Source organism: Oenanthe melanoleuca, chromosome 2 (genome assembly GCF_029582105.1).
Source record: "Oenanthe melanoleuca isolate GR-GAL-2019-014 chromosome 2, OMel1.0, whole genome shotgun sequence".
In the NCBI taxonomy this organism is placed as follows: Eukaryota; Metazoa; Chordata; class Aves; order Passeriformes; family Muscicapidae; genus Oenanthe; species Oenanthe melanoleuca.
Window position 1 is genome coordinate 101,556,808 of NC_079335.1, and position 21,401 is coordinate 101,578,208.

At 39.6% G+C, this 21,401-nt stretch overlaps 1 protein-coding gene across 1 annotated transcript in view; it reads left to right on the forward strand.

Moving 5' to 3' along the window:
• The window catches only part of STAC (SH3 and cysteine rich domain), a 73,832-nt gene extending 56,911 nt beyond the window's left edge, over positions 1–16,921 (forward strand). Inside the window, exons 7-11 of the mRNA XM_056485664.1 lie at positions 826–890; positions 1,775–1,863; positions 5,552–5,603; positions 5,726–5,863; positions 13,879–16,921. Of these exons, the coding sequence (XP_056341639.1) occupies positions 826–890; positions 1,775–1,863; positions 5,552–5,603; positions 5,726–5,863; positions 13,879–13,977 (443 nt within the window). The 3' untranslated portion in view covers positions 13,978–16,921. The remainder of the gene's footprint in view (positions 1–825; positions 891–1,774; positions 1,864–5,551; positions 5,604–5,725; positions 5,864–13,878) is intronic.
• Positions 16,922–21,401: the final 4,480 nt, after the last annotated feature.

The window sequence follows — 21,401 nt, forward strand, 5'->3', positions numbered from 1 at the left end:
CAAAGACTTCGGCTGTTAAAAAAACCCCAAATATATTCAACCTTTATCCAAAGCAAACACTGGCAATTCTTAAAATGTGAAGGGGGAATTCAGTCAAAATGATTAAACTACTGTGTTTTTTCTGCAAAGATAACTGAGGACAAGTATCGGTTAGCTCATGAATCAATTAAAATAGAGGGTAACTGATTACTTATCAGGTATGTTAGGTGCTGGGACTTTGTCTTATTCTATGAGTTTCTGATTTAGTAACTTAAAAGCAAATTTTTACATCTACAGGCCTGTGTCTAAGTTTACCCACCCTGATTTGAAAGCAATTCAGGTGCATCCTGTAGATTCAGAGAGAAGCAGTGTATCCAGTGCACCTCAGGCATGGACTAGTTGAGAGAGGGACCAAAGAAGGCTATCAAACAGAGGCAGAGAGATCAGAGAGGGGAAGGAATGGGTTTTGCATACAAACTTTCCCAATATTGCTCATATATGATCATCTGCTTTTCAAGGTACTTTAAAACGAAAATACTGCTTATCCTAAACATGAAAATACAGTACTCAACATGAGGAAAAAGTCTGCTGGACTTTAATAGTGATGCAAGTATATTCATCTGATCAAAATGGTTTATTTGTTACACTTGTAAATTCTGGAGGAGATTGTGTCATGTGCCAATAGCATTTGTGGGTTTTTTGGGAGTGTAGAAGGGTTCAGAGGAGACCACAAGGAGTCAAAGAAAATAAGGGAGAAAGGGAAGAGATCAACAGAATCCAGGTGATCCTGTTAAGGTGAAGAATCTGAAGCTACTCCTAAAATGTCATGTATTTTCTTTATTTCAGTGTTTACATATTCTGAAAATGACACAGAACACTTTGGAGAAGAACCAAAAAGTATACATTGCCCGGTATGAGCATAAATTTTGCGATGATGCAATGGTAATGGGAAGTCATGTAAAACTCTTGTTTTTATGGCTGAGGACCTTGACTAGGTCTGATGGGTCGCCGATATCTGTCGTGTTCTTACACCATTTCTGGGCCACTGGCCACAGTTGAAGCAATATACATTACTGGATGGCTTTTTGGCTTATCCTTTGCCATCACTCTATGTTTCTCTCCTTATTGCAAATTGATTTGGGAATACAAAAGATCCAGTGTGCAGGTCGTGTAAGTACGATAGAACTGCCATAATATAAAAATCACAGCTTTCATTTTGAAAATTATTTAGTGTTTCTTTTAGCTGCTTTTTCTTTCCACCTCCCCCCCTAGATTAATAGTGGAAAAAACAAGAGAGAGTAGCCAGTCTTCTCTGTTGAAAACCCAGTACAAAAAGATTTCACACGTTAACATCACTGCTCTGAATGTGGACCTGTGCACTGTACAATTCTAGCTCCATTCATAATGAGGACTGTAGACTAGACGCCTTATATAATGCAAATAATACACTACTCGGCTCATAGGAGCTATCATACATAATAAAGAGAGGAAAAAGGCACATTCATTTTTAAGATCTTGTCCCAAAGACCAACCAGTGCAAATTTCTGCTTGTATTCTTTGGAAGCCTAGAATTTGATCCTGGAGTTCAAATAATCTTCTTTCTTAATTAAGATAGTTACTGCCTTAATGGCCTATAATGTACTAGGGCCATAGTCCTCCAAGCTGTGAGAACAGAGAGACGATTCTGGCTGATTTATTGTAAGATCAGCTTCTGGTTCCTCTGTTTCTAACAAAGCAAACCAAATTAGTTTACAGAGCAGATATTTAAATTTTATCTTTCTCTTTTTTCTTTAAGGGACCATTTTATAAAAGCATGTTACAAATGAACACCTATGTTGCCTTATACAAATTTGTACCACAAGAAAATGAAGACTTGGAGATGAGGTAAACTCCAAAATATTTGTTAGTTGATTTGACACATTTGCAGTGATGGTCATTTGATTATATGTGACTTTGGGGAAGGGAGGGCTTCTTCTGACATTTTTAGTACACATTTTTATAGAGGTAACCATCTAGATACAAAGATGTTCTCACAATTAAAAAGAACAGATGACCAATTACTTTGGCAAAGATAAAATAAATTAAAAGTTTCAAAAACACATCACTTTAGTAGCAGGATGGCTTTCAGCTATAAAATGTTCTCAGTTGCTTTGTTTTTCAATCAGAAGTTTTCAGCTAGGAATTATCCACCAGCTCTCATGCTAATGCTAAAAATTCTACAGTCCTGTTTGATCCTCCCTCTTATTCAATTGTGTCTGAAAGAAGAGAAGGGTGTCTAGCTGCTGGATGGCAGTGTTTTCACGTGAGAACTTTGCAAAATAACCTCATTCATTGCTATTTTTAGCACTTACTTTCTCAGTTCGGCATCAGTTGCTTGCATTACAAGGTCTAATCCAAGCCCATTAAAGGAAAAGAACAGCACTTCTTTCACAGAAATTATTTTGTTCATGCGAATTGCATTTTGCATGGTCTTGCTAGAGTTCTTACTGTGAAACATATCACCTGTCTTCAAGGCATCCCGATATCAAAATAATCATGCATGTGCCACAGAATTTAGGAAATTTGACAGAGAAATCCCCCTTTCCTCAGCATCTCCAACACTGAAAGCCTTTTTCCTGTTCCTAGCTGTGCTTTCTCACTGCTCTGGAACTAAACGGTGGGATGTAACAATGAAATTACAAGTTTTCCTATCATTCTGCTTTACTGGCATTCCCTGATCATTATTTTAGGAATGTTAGCTCTTCAGGAAATAACCACAGTATATGGGAACCTTTATTAGAACTTGCCAGCTAATCTGCTTGAAAGATTGCACTTTACATCCTGCTCTCTAGGAGTGTATTCCATCTTGTGCATTTCTTCCATAACATAGAACATCTCTCAGACAAGCCTGCACTGGACTACCATCCTCATCCAGACACAGAAATCCAAAAAACACATCAACCTTCAAAATCCTCCTGTTCCACATTTTAGGGGGAAAAGCAGCCTGTGGTCTGAAACACGCTTTTTCAGGGAACACCAGGCTCTTTCCTGGGATATCAGGAAATAGGAATACTAGGTTTTAGACTAGTGGTTCTCAACCACAGCAGTGCTGTTTGTCCCTTGGTCAAAAATTCCTTAATATACGTGTTAACATTGCTCCATAAGGGATGCCAAATAGCTAGTAATGTTGTTTTGTTACTGCAGAGCCAGGCAGGATCCAACTCAGTTGCATGAATACCCATTTTGCATAGTTGAGGTGCTGGAGGTAGGTTCAGCAGAGCAATGTTGTCAAGACTGTCAAGCACTGTCCTGGGAACCCGAGTTGGGAACCAGCCAGGCACTGATCAGCTTCATCATAACACAGGCAAATAGCAGAGGAAGGACCTGAGCTGAGAGGAAGAGTTAGGGCAGATTTCTGGAGTTCCCAGCTCATCTCTGAGAGGATACAGTGAGTGGCAGATTACTGCAGTGAAGATGTGTAGCCCTTATTTCAACTGAAATTATAATTTACCACATCCTGGATTTCTTCCCTAACAGCAGGAGTAATCAGTCAAATTTTTCAGTGCTCTGGCATAAGTAAAGTAGGAGTTGCTGTAATACACATATTCTAAGAGATGGCCTTATATTACAAGAGAGAATCCTGAAAGCAAGCAACCCCATGTTTCGGACACTGCAGAGAATGGAATGGAATGGAATGGAATGGAATGGAATGGAATGGAATGGAATGGAATGGAATGGAATGGAATGGAATGGAATGGAATGGAATGGAATGGAATGGAATGGAATGGAACGGAACAAAGCAGAACAGAATAGAATAGAATAGAATAGAATAGAACAGTTGGAAGGAACCTATCTTGCCACCTGCTGAAATCTAGATCACTGAGGTAGAGCAGACAACTTATCCAGGGTTATGATTTACAGAAGAAAAAGATAAGAGACTGATTTCAACCAGTAGTAAGAACCTTGATAGGGTTACCCCCTGTCAAGGATTAGCAGCTTAAATCTAGGCTGCAAGAATAACAGGTCCAGATAGGATTTCTATTTTGAATCCTTTCTGGAGATTAAAGACATCTATATTAGCTCTCTTCTAGGAAAAAAAAATCAACTAAATCATCAGGCCTTCAACCTAAAATTCTCTGTGCTCAGACAAGTGACGGGGAGAGACTTTAGGTTCAGTTGCCATCTTTCTCTGACAGCCAAATAAATTTATATTTTCAGGGTTATTTTTCTAACAAACAGGCTGAAGAGTGCTGGGTGGACAAGGCTCTCTAAATCCTTATTGAAAGTATTTTTACTTTCAGTGTAAGGGGTCCAGTGGTGTTGGCCCTTGTTTATTCACTTCGAAGTTATGGGTACCTTAAAACTTCTTTGGGTGTTTCATATTAAATATTAGCTGTAAAAAGAACTCAGATATTCTTTCCCATTGAAAAAAATATCTCTCACAGCTGGGATACCAAGTTGTCCATTTTCTCTAGCTTCCTTCCTCACCTCATCCATTTTCTCTAGCTTTCTTCCTCACCTCAGCAGCATTTATTTATACCAAATACACTGAAATAGTTTCTTGAGGAGGGCTTAAGGACAATGCTGTTTCAGATTGCACAGTGTTAGAAGACTAAATGCCTGTTTCTCCAGTTGTCAGCAGCAATGATAGCCACTTGGAAAGTGGACCAAAGAGGCCCACCACTGACCACACCTTCTGCTGCATCCAGGACAAATCCACATTTTCTATGCATGCTCTTAAAGAGCCTGCTAAATTGGCTCTGGACCTATAATTCATCATAACAGATGCTCCAGATGTGTTTGCAGGCTCTTGTGCTGATACCTCAGCAATACAGGAAACGGGGAAAGCTGAATAATTAGGGGTCAAAAGTTTTAAGAAAAACATATCACTATTATAATTACATAGGAATGTTGATGAGGTCTCACCAAGGGTGGGGGAGCTGGTGGCAGGGTGAAGGTCGAATAACTGCTTAGCTACCTGCACAAAATCAGCTTAGCAAATTTTGCTATTAGTGTTCCTAACCAAATTATTCTCTTAGCTCTGCTTTGGAACTTGTAAGCTGGATGTTGATACTTAGCAATCACAACTCAGCACCACACATTAAAAAGGTAAATATGTCCTATTCAAATAAAAAAAGACATTCTTGTGCAGAATTGTATTCCTGCTGACTAATTGCCTTTGTCAGTAAACTAGAGCTATTTTCCTGCTGCCTGCCTTCTGCAATCACAGCTTGAAATCACAGATGATGAAATAGTGTGTCCCGACAGTGTGAAATGTCTTAAAATAAAGCAATAATGCCTTTAACAAAGAGGGACTGTGTTTTAAACAGCTCCTTAATAAAGAGGAAGCAAAGCTTCCAGTTCTCAGATGTTGTCTCCAAATAAAGATCTAGCCCCAAGATACAGAGACTCTCTTTCTACATAAACATGTGTGACTGAAGAAAACCTTGCCACCTTATTGAGTCTACCTTCAGTGTCTGCTCAGACAAAATAAACATAGAAGGACCACCTTCCTATTAGAAGGGAATTGTGGAAGCTCCTTCAACATGACAATTAAGAGTCATCTTAGATACTATTCCTCTTCTAATTACAGGCCAGGGGATATGGTAACACTTCTGGAAGACTCTAATGAAGACTGGTGGAAGGTATGTGTTAGTCAGTTTATATGTTTTCTTTCCAAAAGGAAAAATAGCTTGTTTTCAATACCAAACTCTATCAAGGCTGCTACTGTTAAGAATCTTCTACTATCAATATGTTTCCTTCATAGGGAAGAATTGATGACAGAACTGGATATTTTCCTGCTAACTTTGTTCAGAGAGTGCAACAAAATGAGAAGATTTACAGGTGTATCAGGACATTCATTGGCTGCAAGGAACAGGGACAGATAACTCTGAAAGAGAACCAGGTAAGATCCTCTCTGCTGGACCCTCACTGGACTAGGGCATCCAGCAGTCTTACCAATGACTGAAGGGAAAATTGGGCAAGATGAGGACAGGCAGATTTTTTCACTGCAATTTTACAAGTTCTGTTATTCGTATGGTAATAGTGTCTAGTAGCCATTTAAAAGCAGACATTCATTATTAACATATACTTAACATATTTTTCATTCTCTTACTGACTTCAGAGGGATGAACACAGAATCTTAGCAGTAGACCTTGTGTGCCTGAAAAATGATCTCGTTTTCTCCTCACTATTGGAGCTCATCTAATAATATATAGTGCCTGCCTCCCCAGACCTTTACTTACCTAAAGAACTAAAAACAGGCCATTGTCTTTGCTTCAACAAGAAAAGAGTTAAGACAGCATCACACAAAGCTGTAAATCCTAAATGTAACACTTGTTTGCCATTTGCAAGATGTATTTAATGCTTTTTTGTGTGTGTGACCCACTCTAAAGGCTGTAATATATTTTAAGGTTTACATGCTCCTGTGAGCTTAAGTACACTACATACAGTGAGGACTTGCAAGGTCCATTCACCCTGGTGTATTTTCAGCAGCTCCTTCTACTTTGTGTCCTTCAGGTGGGTTCACTAGGCACAAGCCATGACTCAAAATTTCCACTAAGGGACAGGTTTGTGGCATCAGCTCATCTAAATAGGATGATGACATGCTAAGGGTGATGCACAGCTTGAGTTCTCTGAAACCTGGATGCAATAAAAAGATAGATTTTTTTCTTACTGTACCTTGCGAAGCCCAATATTCTTCCACCTCATTAGGTCTTTCCTTACCTGTGGCAACTCAACAGATGTGTCACATAACCAGAAATGGTTTTCCTTACAGCCTGAGCAGCCACTGATTTAATAAAGTAGAGAAGAAGTCAGATCCAGTGTGGACTTCAGGACTGCAGATTTTTCAGAACTTCTTTAATGCTTCACTCCGCTCATGGATAAGATTAACTTACAGCTTGGCTGCTGCTGACTTGTAGCATAGCAAAACATGAAAGAGCTAACAATCCTTGGCTGCACACAGCTTTTTAAGGAAGGCACAGAAATACAGTGACCAGAATATATTTTAACTGCCCCTGTATACATAGTACATTGGGCAGTTTTGCAGTTTCTAGAAAGAAAGTTCTTACATTCTTTTTATCCAACATCTCTTTTAATTTTTTTCTGTCTGTGCACATAGACAAAAGAAATATTACCAGAGCAGAACAAGAGCTTTTGGAGTCTTTATGTTCTAAAATAAGCAATAAACAAGGGCAAAGGTAGGAAGTGGTAGTGTTGGAGCATGGCGTGCCAGCATGAGGGAATGGTCAAGATCTGTGTCACTTCTCATTAGGGGTCGTACTAGATCATCTCTGTCAGCGTGGCTACGGCTGCAGGCAGTGAGAGTGCAGTTGTTTGCCTCAGTCATCACAAAACCATGGTTTCCGAGTGGGCAGCTCTGGCAGTTTCATCTGAACACAAGGGCCTTTCTATTGTCCGTATTTCATAAAAGCGTCACAAAGGGTTGGGATGCCTCATCATCTCTGGCAAGGCAGGAGGTAAAGAAAGGGATTGATCTATCCTGTCTCACTCTTATTAAAAAAACTTTTTCAGCTCTATCTCAAGCCCACACAAATGCTGAGGCTTAATATTAATGCTGTCAGGTGCTCACTCCATGTGGGAGAGGCTTTAGAGGAAGAAAAATATTTGTTGTGAAATAAGGGGCAGGGATCAGACTGCACAAACACATGAATGCACGGACATGAGAGGAAATAAGCACAACAAACAGATCCCACACCACTCCCAACTAATTATGCAAAAGGGGTACATTTAAGTAGCTTGAAGGCCATTTTGGGTACTTCCCAAGTGGGACAGCCACAGTGAGGCCATGGACACTTACCTGCTTCTGCTGTCCCTCCAAACAAAGCACAATTTTTTGTATTTTTTCAATTAAAAAAACTTCTCCCTTCACTGCCAAAGAACTCTTATTGTGAAAAACATTTTAACTGTTATTGTGAATATTTTACTTTAAATTTTTATTTTATATTTCCAAAGTCAAATTTCCTTTCTTATTTCTTCAGCTGTTTCTCTTATTTTCTGTCCTTTATTTCTCCATTGTTTTCCATGTAAAGCTGAAAGAGAGGTGCAATAGGGAAAGGCATGAAGAAAACAAAGTCATCTGAATGTGACTTGTGAGAAAACTTTGACAGAATTTTTTTGTTTGTCTTTTGTTCTATTGGGAATTTCTGTGGGATGTCACCAGCTATTTTACCTGTCTCTGGGCACAGTGTTCAGAGTGCTGTGCCTGCAATACATGTACTATGTGCAAAGCACTAACTTCCAGGTTAGCAAACAAGGGAGAGTATTCATCACTACTTATTCCTGTCAAGTCTTACTTTAGCTGGTCTAAATAAATTCTTGTGACTATAGTATGGCAAAGTTACTTCACTGAGTCACTTTCCATGTGGTTTAACGAGTACAGAACCATTCTGACAATGAAAGCAAGGATGATATACTAACAGAAAAACTTATCCAGTGACAACATAAATTTTCTTTACATTGCTAAACCATTCCATGGTTTATCCTTCAGGTCTCTGTCCCCTCATGCCCTATATGAATTTTTCTGGTAGAGAGTCTACTCTTGTAAGGCAAAAGGCAATAAATTCACATCAACAAAGCCACATGACTACCCTAAGAAAAGCCATTTTAGGCAAGCAGAGATATTTTCAAAGTCTGAGGCACAGTAAGTGATACTTTTTCTGGAATCGTTTGGCAGTTCCATGCCTTGGAAATAACATTTGTAGATTCAGCTTCATGCAAACCTTTCTGGCAAAGCCAATATTCAGGGAGAGGGCTGAAGAATAACTAGTTTGTTCACCCATCTTGAGCAATATGCACAAGCTAGTCTTCACAAAGGATCCCTTGAAAATTTCACCGAGCAATATGAAACCCAGACTGGAGGAAAAAAAGTGTTCTGCTTCAGAGATGCCAGTATCTTTCAGTTTAGGGTTGACCAACAGATTTTTGAGTCCTGAAACCACTTCAGAAGATGACTGGGCACTACAGGGCTCAATCAGGTTTCTGTAGGAGGTAGGCAGGCATAGCCCCTGACATCAGTAAAGCAAGATTATCAATAAGGAAACCAAACCTGACCAATTTCAGTGGTTTTCCACACTTTTAAGCTGTTCACACAAACAGTATGAACTGCATAATTTCCAACTCTGATTGATTGTCTCATCACTTGTATATATGTAAAATTTTCTCCAGCCTGTAACTTCTGCCCTAGACTACTCAAATTCATTCCCAAATATTATAAAAATACTTCTTTGCATGACAACAGGCTTTGATTTGACCTCTGTTCACAAAATTTAAAAAATCATAATATCTAATATACCAATGTTTGGAAAAGCATCTCTTACAATATCTTTAAGGTATTTGATCATCCTTATTTTTAAAGAAGTCAAAATAATCTGCTGTTTGAATGTCTGCTTTACTTTGAAAAAGATCCTACTCACACCTTTCCCTGACTACCTCTGATATCTACAGTCACACTAACACAAATTAGTTTAGAGTTGGGCTTTTTTGTAATTAAATAGCACAATTGATTTTAAATTGTGCAAGTGATCTTGGGCAACAGAAATTACTCCAAACCGTGACAAACTAGGAATCAGAACCTCTTTGCCTCATCCAGTGTGCATTGAGTTTACATAAAAGTCAGTGCAACTGACCCATTTTCTGATGGATGTTTTACAAATGTCACATATCCACAAGGCTAGGCTTAATAAGGCAGGATTGGAGGACAGATCTATAGACCCAGGAAATCCACCTCTTTTAGGTCTTGTGATTAGCCTGGATTCTTTGTTGCTACCTGGCTTTTCACCTCATTTCCTAGAAGTTGCTTTATGGCCCCATATTTCTGAAATGCTGTAAAAGATGCTGAGTTTCTAACAGCATGACTCAACTGCCTTTGAAAATCACTTTCATTACAGTGACTTATGCATTCAAATTAAATCACTTAAAAGGCAAACTCATCACTGAAAGCAATGTTGCAGTTCTTCATGTGCTTCCCAACTCTAAGTGCTGCACTTCACAGCTAGGCTGAAAAGGAACAGGGTTGTTTTCCAGCTCTCTCTGATTTTCTTTGATGTCAGTCTTGCTGAGAAGGGATGGATGTCCCCATTCATTTAGGGATGCTGAGTGGCACAAAAGATTTGCAAGAGTACAAAACAAGGGCACAGATCATTATGCATCCAGTCTAGTCCAGGTCTTCTTTAAAACCCTAATTAAATTATATAGGTGAAACAAGACAGTGCTCTAGGTCCAAAATTTAGTGAAATAGCTGATATAAAACCCTTCATTATCATTTGCACTATGACTGTATGGGTGTGGAAACTGAACTGTTTAGCATTTCCATCCACAAGGTTCACATAGGCAAGGGCCTTGGTGCACTGGCAGTAGCAGATATAGGAGCTCACAGTGTCCCTGTGCTGTCATTCTTGCAAATAGAAGACGTGAACTTGCAGACCTCTTGACCTGGCACTATCTGCAGGCTCCAGGACAGCTCTTGAAACTGTACTGCCATCATAACGAAAGTCCTACTTCATCAGAACAAGCCTGTGGCTGTCAGACGGGTTAATTATGTGGAAGAAAGAAGATAGCTGCAAAAAGTTACAGCAAGTTCAAAATTACTCCCAAAGAGAACTGGCCATTTAAGGCCAAATTGAAGACACAGGATTTAGAACAAGAATGACCATGCAGGTCAAAGGACAATTTCCTAATTGTTCATCTCCCCCACCTTCTCAGGGCTGACTAACAGATAAAAAATTCTCAGGGCATCTGTTGACAAGTTCAGACAACAGTCACAATTTGAACATTTGTTTGGGTTTTTTTTAATGTTTTGACTATTTTTTAAAGAAAATTAGATGAAAGAGTGGGGAAGTAATTTATAATAATAGATCGCACTTTCAGATAATTCCGAAGATAACTTGTTGAGTGAGAAATAGCCTGAGATGTGGTTTCTTATCCTGTGGCATTCTCTACTACTAATCTCTTGAGCCAGAGTGCTAGGGAAAAATCCCAGCTGTCTCTCTTTGTGATCCTACCAAAATGACTGGAGTGTGGTTTCTCTGTCTCACTTTTCTAGTCAGGCCAGCAGCCTGCCACCCAAAGCATGCCAGCCTGAGTAGCTGCCATTTTAAACAGTTTCCTACTTCATCCAGAAAACCATGACCACCTGTCAGTACCTCTGGCACCTCGTGCCTTCACAACTGTCATCTTTGCCATCTCTCATCAGGGGTAATCCTCAACAACAGCTGATTCATCGGGTGAAATCCAAAACTCTGAATGCTACCATGTCCTCATCTGGGATTACACAGAATTTACACCCATGTAAGAAAATCAAGAACCAAATCTCCAGACAAAACTTGTTGGTGAAATCCTTGGTAGCATACATAAAAGGGGATGAGAGCAGAAGTGGCCATAGATGGTGTTTTATTCAGTCTTCTCTGAAAACTGCAGAATTTGGAGCTGCTCCAGGGCTTTGAAAAGTTCCAGAAGCTGTCACAGACCCAGGAGACCTCCTGAGTTGCACAGGATTATTAAAGTGTGGCATATTGTGGCCAAGCTTACTCTGCCCTGAACCCTACCCTTGCTTGGAAAGTAGTGAAAAAAACTCTGCTGTCTGGGGTCTGACACATGCAAGGCTTAGTGTCTTATTATGAGAGAATTTCAGCTGGAATTTGGGAGAATTCAGGTATATTGGTATGTAGAGTGAGAGTTCTCACATAAAAACAATGTACTCCTCATGCCCAGTGAAGATCTAAAGTTATTGCTGTAGCAGAACACTCTCACTCAAATCAAGGAGCACTCAAACGAGCAACAGAAAAAAAAAAAATTAATACTCCACACCACTTAAAAAATAAGAAATCTGCCATATTTTTTACTCAAAAAACCAAAGAAAACCAATGTTCAGAAAACTCAGTATTTTTCTTTTGTCCACAAGTCATTCTGCTGACAATACAAGACAACAGGGATAACAACTCTGTTCTTGCAATATGTTCTGCACAGCAGCAGGTTAAGCAAAAACTGCACCAGGATTAGTGAGCAATGTAGACCTGCTGGAGATGTGATTATTTTGGGGATCCTATCAAAAAGCTAGATGTCTTGCAGACATCTTCAGTTAGGAGAAAAGCACAATCATGTAGTGAATCACTCCTTTTAACCAGCCACCTCTAGTTACAGAATAGCTGCAAAGGCTCATGGCAGTAGGGATCAACTACTGATCAGCTTTTCAACTAATGCCCCTTCCTACACTTGGATAGTCTTCTATACTTGGCCATCCTTAGTCCTGGGCTTCTTCGCAGGCTTTTTCTTTCATCATTTCTTTCTCAGAGACAGAGACAAACATGTAGCAGTAGTTAGAAACACCTTTCTCTGTCCATGTGCTTTGCACCTCTCTGTTTTGAATGGTGATGTGACTGCAAAGGAAGCAGATGCTGTGCTGGGGATTCATGATATAAATAAGCTTGGCTGTTTTGCGATAGAACCTAAACTAGGCAGCATCAATTCCAAACCTGTCCCACGCTTTCCCTGTGATTTAGCCCAAACAACAATACATTATTCTTTCTAATTGCATGTCAGCCCTGTTGGTGTCCTCAGTCATTCTGCCCCAGGGATCCAAATTCAGTTAGTGTTGAGTAGGTACAATAAGTAAGAAAATTAATGAGTCAATTTGCTTTCCAAAATTTTGTTTGCAGGTACAGAGATCCATCTCCCTATTTCTAAATACTAGAGGTGGTAAATATAAAGCAGCTTCACCTCCTTCTTGTAACCTTTCATTTCATTCTGGCAGCATCAGTGCTGCTAATAAATTTTATCTATGCAACCACAGGACAAGCTGGCCCAGAATTCAGATGTGGTTTTTAGGTGTCACCCATAATAGTCATGCTGAAATTGATTTATCCAGGAACACTTTAGAGCTATTTTTGTTCATTTCATATCCTCTGAATTACTGTAAAAGAACATTTTAAATATTTACCAGACAGAGTGTTAGTCCAGATAAAGGGCTGGCACTGACATCATTAGAAATTAGTGTGTGGAGTGGTCTCAATAGGACCGTCAGTTTTCCAGCTATGTTTTAAGTTTGTTTGATTGGTAGGAAATATATAGTTATTTGGCACAGACGTTTGAAAACAAGTCTTTATTCCATGTGGTGTTGTGCCCAGTCTAAAATGCCCATGCCACTGGGCTTTCAAATGGCTCAGCCATTATCAGATGTTTCAAAAAGGGCCTTAAAGGGAAATGCCTGAGATCACAAAGGTCAGGAGGAAATTAAAACCTTTACCACAATGTAATATTTGTGCAATATAAAGACCACACAATTTCATGATTGCTTCCCTGTGGAGTAGGTGTTATGGAAATGTTCTCACAGAGCTGGATTTGGGTCACACATTTTGGTATCCAAAACAGGCATTTGCAGGTGCGAGGGCTGAGCAAATAACATAATCAGAGGTACTGAGGCTCCTTTTAATGGAAAAGAGAATATGCTTGCATTCAGGTCAGCTGCTACAAGTGAACCACGATTACTTTTCACCACCAGGTGCTGAGGGAGTCAGATAGCTCATGATCTGAAATACACATTTCTCTCATACACAGACAGCTGCAGCATGATCATCACATTAGGCTGAAGTCAAAATTCAAGTTTCAAAATCTTTTATCCTTTTCAAGGATATTCAAACCTTTCCAAGATTTCAGAATATTTTATTCTTAACAATTTTGATCTCTCTCTTGCTTATGTGGCAATTCAGGGAGATAGGGGAAAGATAACTCTAAATACGTGAGTTTGAGATTCTTATCAAAGCAGTGTGAATCCAACGGGGATTGCTCTACTTATAGAAGTAACTAGCAGGATGTCTAACCTGCCTGATAAACACCCTGGAATAATTTGTCTCTTTGATCATGGCAAAGAGTTTAACATTTTCATACCTTTTTTGTATTCAGATCTGTGTGACCTCTGAAAAGGAACATGATGGCTTTATCAAGGTATACAGCGGGAAGAAGAAAGGCTTTGTCCCCATAGACGTCTTAGAAAACATCTGATTCCAACAGCCCAGTCATTGCAGTGGGAGCCCTTTGGCAATGCCTATCTGCCTCATCTCACACTGTGTCAACCCAAATGGACTGTCTTGCAAATGTTCAGGGAAATAGTGAGAAAACTGCAACAATATGAAGAAAAAGACATTTAGACTGCCACAGTAATACTAAAAATATGAAAAGTTGAATGTTTGAAAGAAAATGTAGTCAGAAACCACCAGAGAAATTAGACATCCTTGGATTCTAACAGGAATAAGGTAAGGGAGGGAGAAAAACAAAGCCTGGGCTGATTTCTGGTGCAAGATGGCTGCTACAACTCTGATGGAGACAGGTAGCTTGTTCTGAGGGACTTAAACTAGCGTCCTGTTCTTGTGTCTTGGAAAACTGTTGGACTGCTTTCTTGTTTGAAGTGTGTATTTTAGGGGCGGGGGGAAAATACTGTTCAAACTGTCCTCATACTACAGTCCAATGCTTGTAGTAAAGTGTGGCTGTGGTTCTACAGTTTTGTCCCCAATACCAACTGAGTTTAAGTGTTTAATCCTGGTATTTAGTCTCACAACAAATCAGTTTGGAGATACCGTATGAATGTCAGTTCAAGAAATGCACTCTGCCCTAGAAGCTGGCAACTTTCTGTGCAATCTTCCCATAAGAAAGAGTAGCGAATTTGTGTGTCCTCTGTCTTCTCTGTGTATGAACAAAAGCTCTCAGCATGTGTTGTGTGTTGGCTGCTCTCATAGGTCACAAAAATTTCTGGTCCTCGGATTCACAAAACTGCTTGGAAGCATTGCTCTGTGTTTCCTTCACCTTTATCTGGTGATACAGAAAATGGGTAAAATACTGGGAGACAGCCACAGGCTTGAAACATTTTATATTTTTCTGTGTTTATTTCACTTAAAACATTTTATATATTATTCCTATTTATAAAAAAAAAAAAAAAAAAAAAACCAACAAACAGTTCTATAACCCACTGGAAGGCTGAAAATGTTAGGAAGGGATGGGCTGCACACAGGACTGAAGTCTGTAATTATCAAAATGCAGAACTCATGTCAGAAAGGCACTGAGTGTCTTGGTGGTGTGTTCACACATCAAAGCTCTCTTCTCCATTTGCTAAATAGAACTTTTGCAGATTCAGCAGTAAATATACTGACATAAATTTTTCCTTGGCATAAACTGTGATCATCCCTTGAGTCTTTTCCATGCTAGTGAGACTGTGCAGACATCCCTGTTTTGTCCATGCAGGCCTCTATCTTCAAATATGTTCTGGGCACAGGAACCTTTCAGTACTGGGGAGCAGTCTGTGAGACATGTGGGTCTTGACTAAATTACAAAAGTCAGCCGGTGCCAATTCTGTTGTAGAGCAAGGGCCCTATATTTGAAGACTGTAAACCTAATTTCCAAGTATTTAATTGGATGTAATTGCACCAAATACACTTAAACAGCTTAGCATGTATTATGACGTAGATATTAAGCCCTGTCCTAAAGCTCCCTGCTGAATTCATGCCTTCTTTGACTAGCTTGAAATTGAATGCTTGTCCTTTCTGTGACTAACCACAAATTGGTGTCCTATATCCTGATACTGCATGCCAGGCTAATATAGGCCTTTGCAAAGTTGATTCTCTTTCTAAAAAAAGCAGTTACTGGTCCTGTTCCCATATATTCAGTCAGATTGAATCTGTGTTGCATAGCCCAGGTCTCAGTAGCTGACTTGCCCTATTTGAATAGCCAATCTTGCTCAAAGCCTTATAAAATCCAGGTGAACTCTACACTGAACTGGAAGTTCTCAGAGCAGATTGGTCATCAGCCTCTCAGAGACATATTTGGCAGCTCTTATGCATCATTTAATTGCAGAGGAAGTTGCAGCTGTCAACTGCTGAAACATGGCCCTTTGTAATGCAACTGGTCCATACTGATTACTAATAAACTCCTGGCTGGTGAAAAGTATCTGATTTCTTACCTTCTGTGGGAATATCAGCAGTGATTTTTTTTCCACTTCAAACAATATTTGCTCAGCTCATTTTCTTAAGTAACCAATAAAGTAACCTCTCCGTGGGAGAGGATTCTGATGATCCTTAAGGATCAAGAGGAAAAGAAGTAGAGACATATTAATCCAGTCTGCTTTATAAGATTATTTTTTAATATATATTCACCATGCAAAGGAAGAACTCAAGTGTTTGTTCAACTAAAATATTTGGTACTTTTTTGATCAGGCCTGTCAAGTGGACAAAAGGAAATCTGTATTAATCTCTCCATATGGGCTACTGTTTACATGATTACAATCATACTGTGATTCCTCCTTTTTCCATTCTTCTATGACTTTGATTTATTCCTACAATGTACATCATACTATTCAAATAATTATATTAATATTGCCTACAAATCACAATGGCCTTTAATCAATGTCAGTTTTATTCCTCTTGATACTGAGCAATAAATAATAAAGTGACTGAGTGAAAACAAAACAGGCCTTATGTGGACTGCATTACATCTGAGAAACTATTGCTTCTGAACCAAAGCTTTCATGTTTGTCTTTTCTTTGTGTTTTTTGTTGGTTGATTGGTTTTGTGTTTTTACTGGGCTTTTGCTGCCATTCAGTATGTAGATGTAATTTATGCCTAATTTAGCAAGAAGCACATATCATACATGAGTCTTACTTTAAGTATGTGATTCATTGTCTATTTCCATGCTTAAAGCTGAAGTACTTTGCTAAATTAAGGTCATTTTACTCAAATTTATTTTGGATACCTTACTCTGAATCCAGACAAGTATCTCATCACTTTTTTTTTACTACCATATGCTGTTTGCAATGGCTACTGTGTTAGCAAGCAGTTAAAAGTCAGAAGATGGAACATATTTTATTCTGACATATGTTCAGAAAAATTGAATTTCAGGAGATAAATGCTGCTCAGATTTAATTTAATATTCTGCTTAATAAAGACTATCTGATGGTTGGAAGGAGAATAGAAGTGTATGTGTCTTGGCTTTTTTGCATAGACTATGGAATTTTCAGTTACCCACCTTGAAGCACAGTCACTAAACCCAACAGCAACAGAGGTTACTGAACATTTCCATTTGAAATTTATAGCAGTTGCATTTGCCACATTTGGCAAACCATTTCTAACGTATTTCTGCAGTGTATGTAACGTGTAGACTCAGAGGGAAGTTTTGTGGTGTGGCCACCCTGAACACTTGTTTCTGGCATGATCGGCGGAAAGTGTCATGGGAGATTTGGAAGAGCCCTAACCTTCTAAAGAAGCCACTGGAGACCATGTAGGTTTTCTAAAATGGAACTAGATAGATGTCTCTGTAAAAGAACCCAACTCATTTTTTTAAAATGTGTGCAGACAAGTCTGATTTATTGAGCATTTAAAAGACATCTTTCCATAAAGGATGCAGAATAAATGCAATATGCCATATCAATCATATCCCATTTAAATCCAAAGTAAAAAAGAACTCTTGAATGCCATAGGGACTAAAGTTCATTATCTTGCAAAAGGCTTGTCAATGTTACTGTCCTCCCAAAAACCTATGATGTCATTTGTCTGATCTATTTATATCTGTACCAGGTAACACCTACTACATATCTTGTACTTTTTAGAGTACCTCTGAAGATACTGCTTGTGATTATTATTAGAAATGAGAAAAAAAGGTGCATTTTTTAACCTTTTTCTTTTTATAGAATTTTCTTTACTGGCTGGTGGGTGAGGGTCGCTTCCTAAACAGAACACATAAAATATAAGGAGGGAGGAGTGTGAATGATATTCCCATGCATACTCCTTCTGTACTTTGCTCTACTACAAATAGGATCAGACAAACACAAGTGTTTCATTTAATATTTGAGGCATTTAGTAATAAATGCTGTCCCAAATTATCCAGATTTTGCAAACTACATTTTGCAATGCAAGGAGAAAAAATATTTTCCCAAGCTGTAATATATATCATCGCAATGTTGAGTTTTCCATGGCTAAAAAGAGCATTTGGATCTAAGAGGTACATGAGAGTTATTTTTAAAGCCATCCTTTATATAGAAAACTGTTACATGTCTCAAGATTGAATAGTTGGCAGGGTTGGCCCAGAAGCCCAGAAAAACTTTAGTAGGAATGCTGTAGGTCAGCATGTGCATCCATCTCCTGAGTGGCCCAAGAAACTCTTCACAACACTTGCCTGCATAAATGTCATTTTTTCAATCAAATGAGCTAAATTAATTTCATATTTTACTCATGTACACACAGGCATATATACATGCATAAATATGTATGCATGTATATATATCTTACATACTTTAACAGCAATCCATTTGCAAGAGTACATGCTCTTAAAAATTTTGTCATGACTGCCTTTTTTCTTACCTTACTGTGCTCAGCACCAAGTTACAGTAATGAATGGTGCCCAGTAAGTACTGAGACAGGCAGCTAGATAGACAAAGTCTAGAAGTTTTGTCTGTATTAGACAATGTATATAATATATAAAGCCAGAGTTTCAGCAGTTGAACTGGAAATAATGGAGTACATTGAGCAGAGTCTAGATGCTCGCAGCTCTGAAGTGCATGCCGTTCATCAGGCAAAGAGAGCACTGCATGCCACATCCAAATTGGCAGCCTGAAAACATTGTCAGAACATCATTTAAATCATACTGTTTTGACCCAGTGCCTCACAATTACAAGATACTGAAAATAAAGAGTAACCTCCTGGGATGCCTGAAGGAGAGGAACCCAGGAGGCTTTAAAAAGTGCTAATCAGTCACACTTGTACACCTAAATCTACCTTCATTAGAATGAAGTAAATCAACATCTGGATACTTACTATGCTACCCAGCAGTTTGCCAGCTGACAGGGTCAGAGACTGACAGCACAAAAATGAGACACCATGAGAGTTGTTTCAGCTTTGCATCACAAATAGGAAAAATGAGACAAAGCTGTGGGTAAAACCCAATGTTTAACAGAATCAGTGCAGCAGTGGTACTAAAGCAAACCCTTCGATGTGTTTGTCGGTTCCATGCAGCCCTCTGTCCCTGGCAGGCCCAATCTGGGTGGCCATGGCAGCAGATCCCACCCCTTGCTCACTTCCAAGGGCAGCACTGCAGGAACGACTGCACAACTGAAAAGCAAATCTCTGGGCTCTTTCCAGACTGCCTACCCCATGCCAACAGAATCAGCCACTCTTCATTTCAGCCACTATCTTTCCAGCCTTTCTTCATTTCAAGGGTCATGCCAGTTCACCTTCTGGCTGCCAACTGCTTGCCCTGTGTCTAGCAAAAGATAATAATAATCCCAAGGAAAACAACAGCCAAACAAAGCAGCAGTCCCCAAAACCTTGGAGTCTTGCCTTCCTGCATGTCCCTACGGTGTTGCAAACTGCACTGCAAAAAATGGTGGTTCTTTGTGCCTCCCTGAGAGGTGTCAGTCACCTCTTCTGCTCCTTGTCCTTCTCTGTCCGGTCAGGCTGCATCACTTTTCTCACAAGCTATCCTCATTTTACACCGAGTCCCACTCTGTCCTGCCAGGCTCAGCAGCCTTCCCACATGGAGATCTATGAACTGCTTCTTTCAAAGGGGCATGGGCCTACTATGAGCCCCATCCCCACCAGCACAGGGGGTGGGCAGGGCCCACTTCCATGTGATGAAGGATAGAAAGAGGAAAGCTATCTTATTTTGAGCATTTGGAACAAGTGTCTCTAAGCCCGAGTGTTTCATGAGTCATACTAAACATGGAAGAACAACTTCTGGTTTAATCCATCCACATTCTTTATTACTCTGTATTACCACATTTTGGCTCAAGAAGTGTAAAGTGAATGCAAACCTTTCTTGCTTTCACTCACTCCACATCTTCATCAGCTGTTGCCTTGTGTCTTTCAGCTCATTCTTGCAAAGGTCTCCCCTCCCTGGGCTTTTCCCCTCCTGCCACAAGTGATGCTTTCTGTGTATCCAAGGTACAGTGACATCATCTAGCCCTATTGCTGTACCTGTATCTCAGCCTGCGCTGAATATGGCTAGCACAGCCACCTGGTTTACAATTCATCCTGCTGCAAGGCAACATAGGGTCATGTGGGCTTTTTAAAACTCCATAGCAGACCACCTAAACACAAGTAGACCATAGATGAGTACTGGGAAGCTGAATTATTTGATTTCGGGGATTGAGTGATCAGACCCCTATCAGTGTTATTGGTATTTATATAGTTTGTAGTATTTTACCATGTAAATAGAATGGTAAATACACAAAAGTAATCCAGCACAAAATTAATATACTCTTACCCCTCATCTTATACCTGCAGCTTTTAAACTGCCTGCTGTAGTTTTTCTGTAGAGATGCATACAGTCCTATGGCTTACTGTAATACACATTATTAATACCACTGGCAGGCATATCTGTTTTACTGACATCCTGAAACTAACTTGCAGGTGCTTTATGGAAAGAACAGAAAATTTGTTTAATTCCTTTACATAAATCTTCATTGCATGCTAAGGCATTTCTTAACATTTTTCCTTAGGAGTGCAAAAGCTCCTTCATAGCAAGTCTGGAAGAGAGACATTTCTTCCTGAAGACTGCAGAGAGCAGTTCTATCCTCCACATCACTGGCAAGGGTCTGCTCTCTAAAGGCCCCAGAGAGGCCACAAAGAATCTATGCTGATCCTCTACTGAAGTACCAGGAGTGCAATGGGACATGCAAGTCTGCCTGAAATGTTAACTGGAACAATTTCTGTATCCTGCACACTTAGATGCCTTTTGTTCAAATAAAAAATGGCAAGCTAGTCATTCCTGACTACAGAATACTTCATGCAGACAATGAAGCTTTTTTCTTAGGCTAGGTCTCAGCTGCACTGCAGCAGGGCTGGAGTGCAGGGTCAATATTAGCTGTGCAGAAAGCACCACTTCCCAGTCTGGGGTTGGACAGCACCTGCCCAGGGTTGTCCATATTGTATTCACAGGTTATGATGCTACAGCTTGGTTTCTCAAAAATCTCTTTGCCCTTTATGTTGGTTCATGTGACATTAGTAATGTCACTTCTCTGCATAATGCACCCCCCAACACACAAATCCAATCACCATCACACATGAGCCAAGAGATCAGATGCTGGAGCAGACATACAGTTCTTCATCTGACTGCACTGTACATACCCCTTCTGTTACATGAGGTCTGCTAATTGAGAAGGAAAGGCCTTAATTTCTTGAGTTTTAAGTGCTTCTTAAGAAATCTTCCTGCTTCAGCACTCCAATTATGCACCTCACAGAGTTAGGTCACTACTCACATTTAATGTTAGCAATTAATGAAACAATCTGCAGTAGGCCAGAGGCATCAAAGGAGCCTCTTGCCTTCAGTGCTGTCTCTGTGAGTGAACTCCTCTGCCTGCCAGATCAGTGTAGCATTGGGCGGTGAAGGTAATAGGAATGGTCACTTTTGTTCTCCTTCTTTTAAGGGGGTTCCAGGTTCCATCTCCA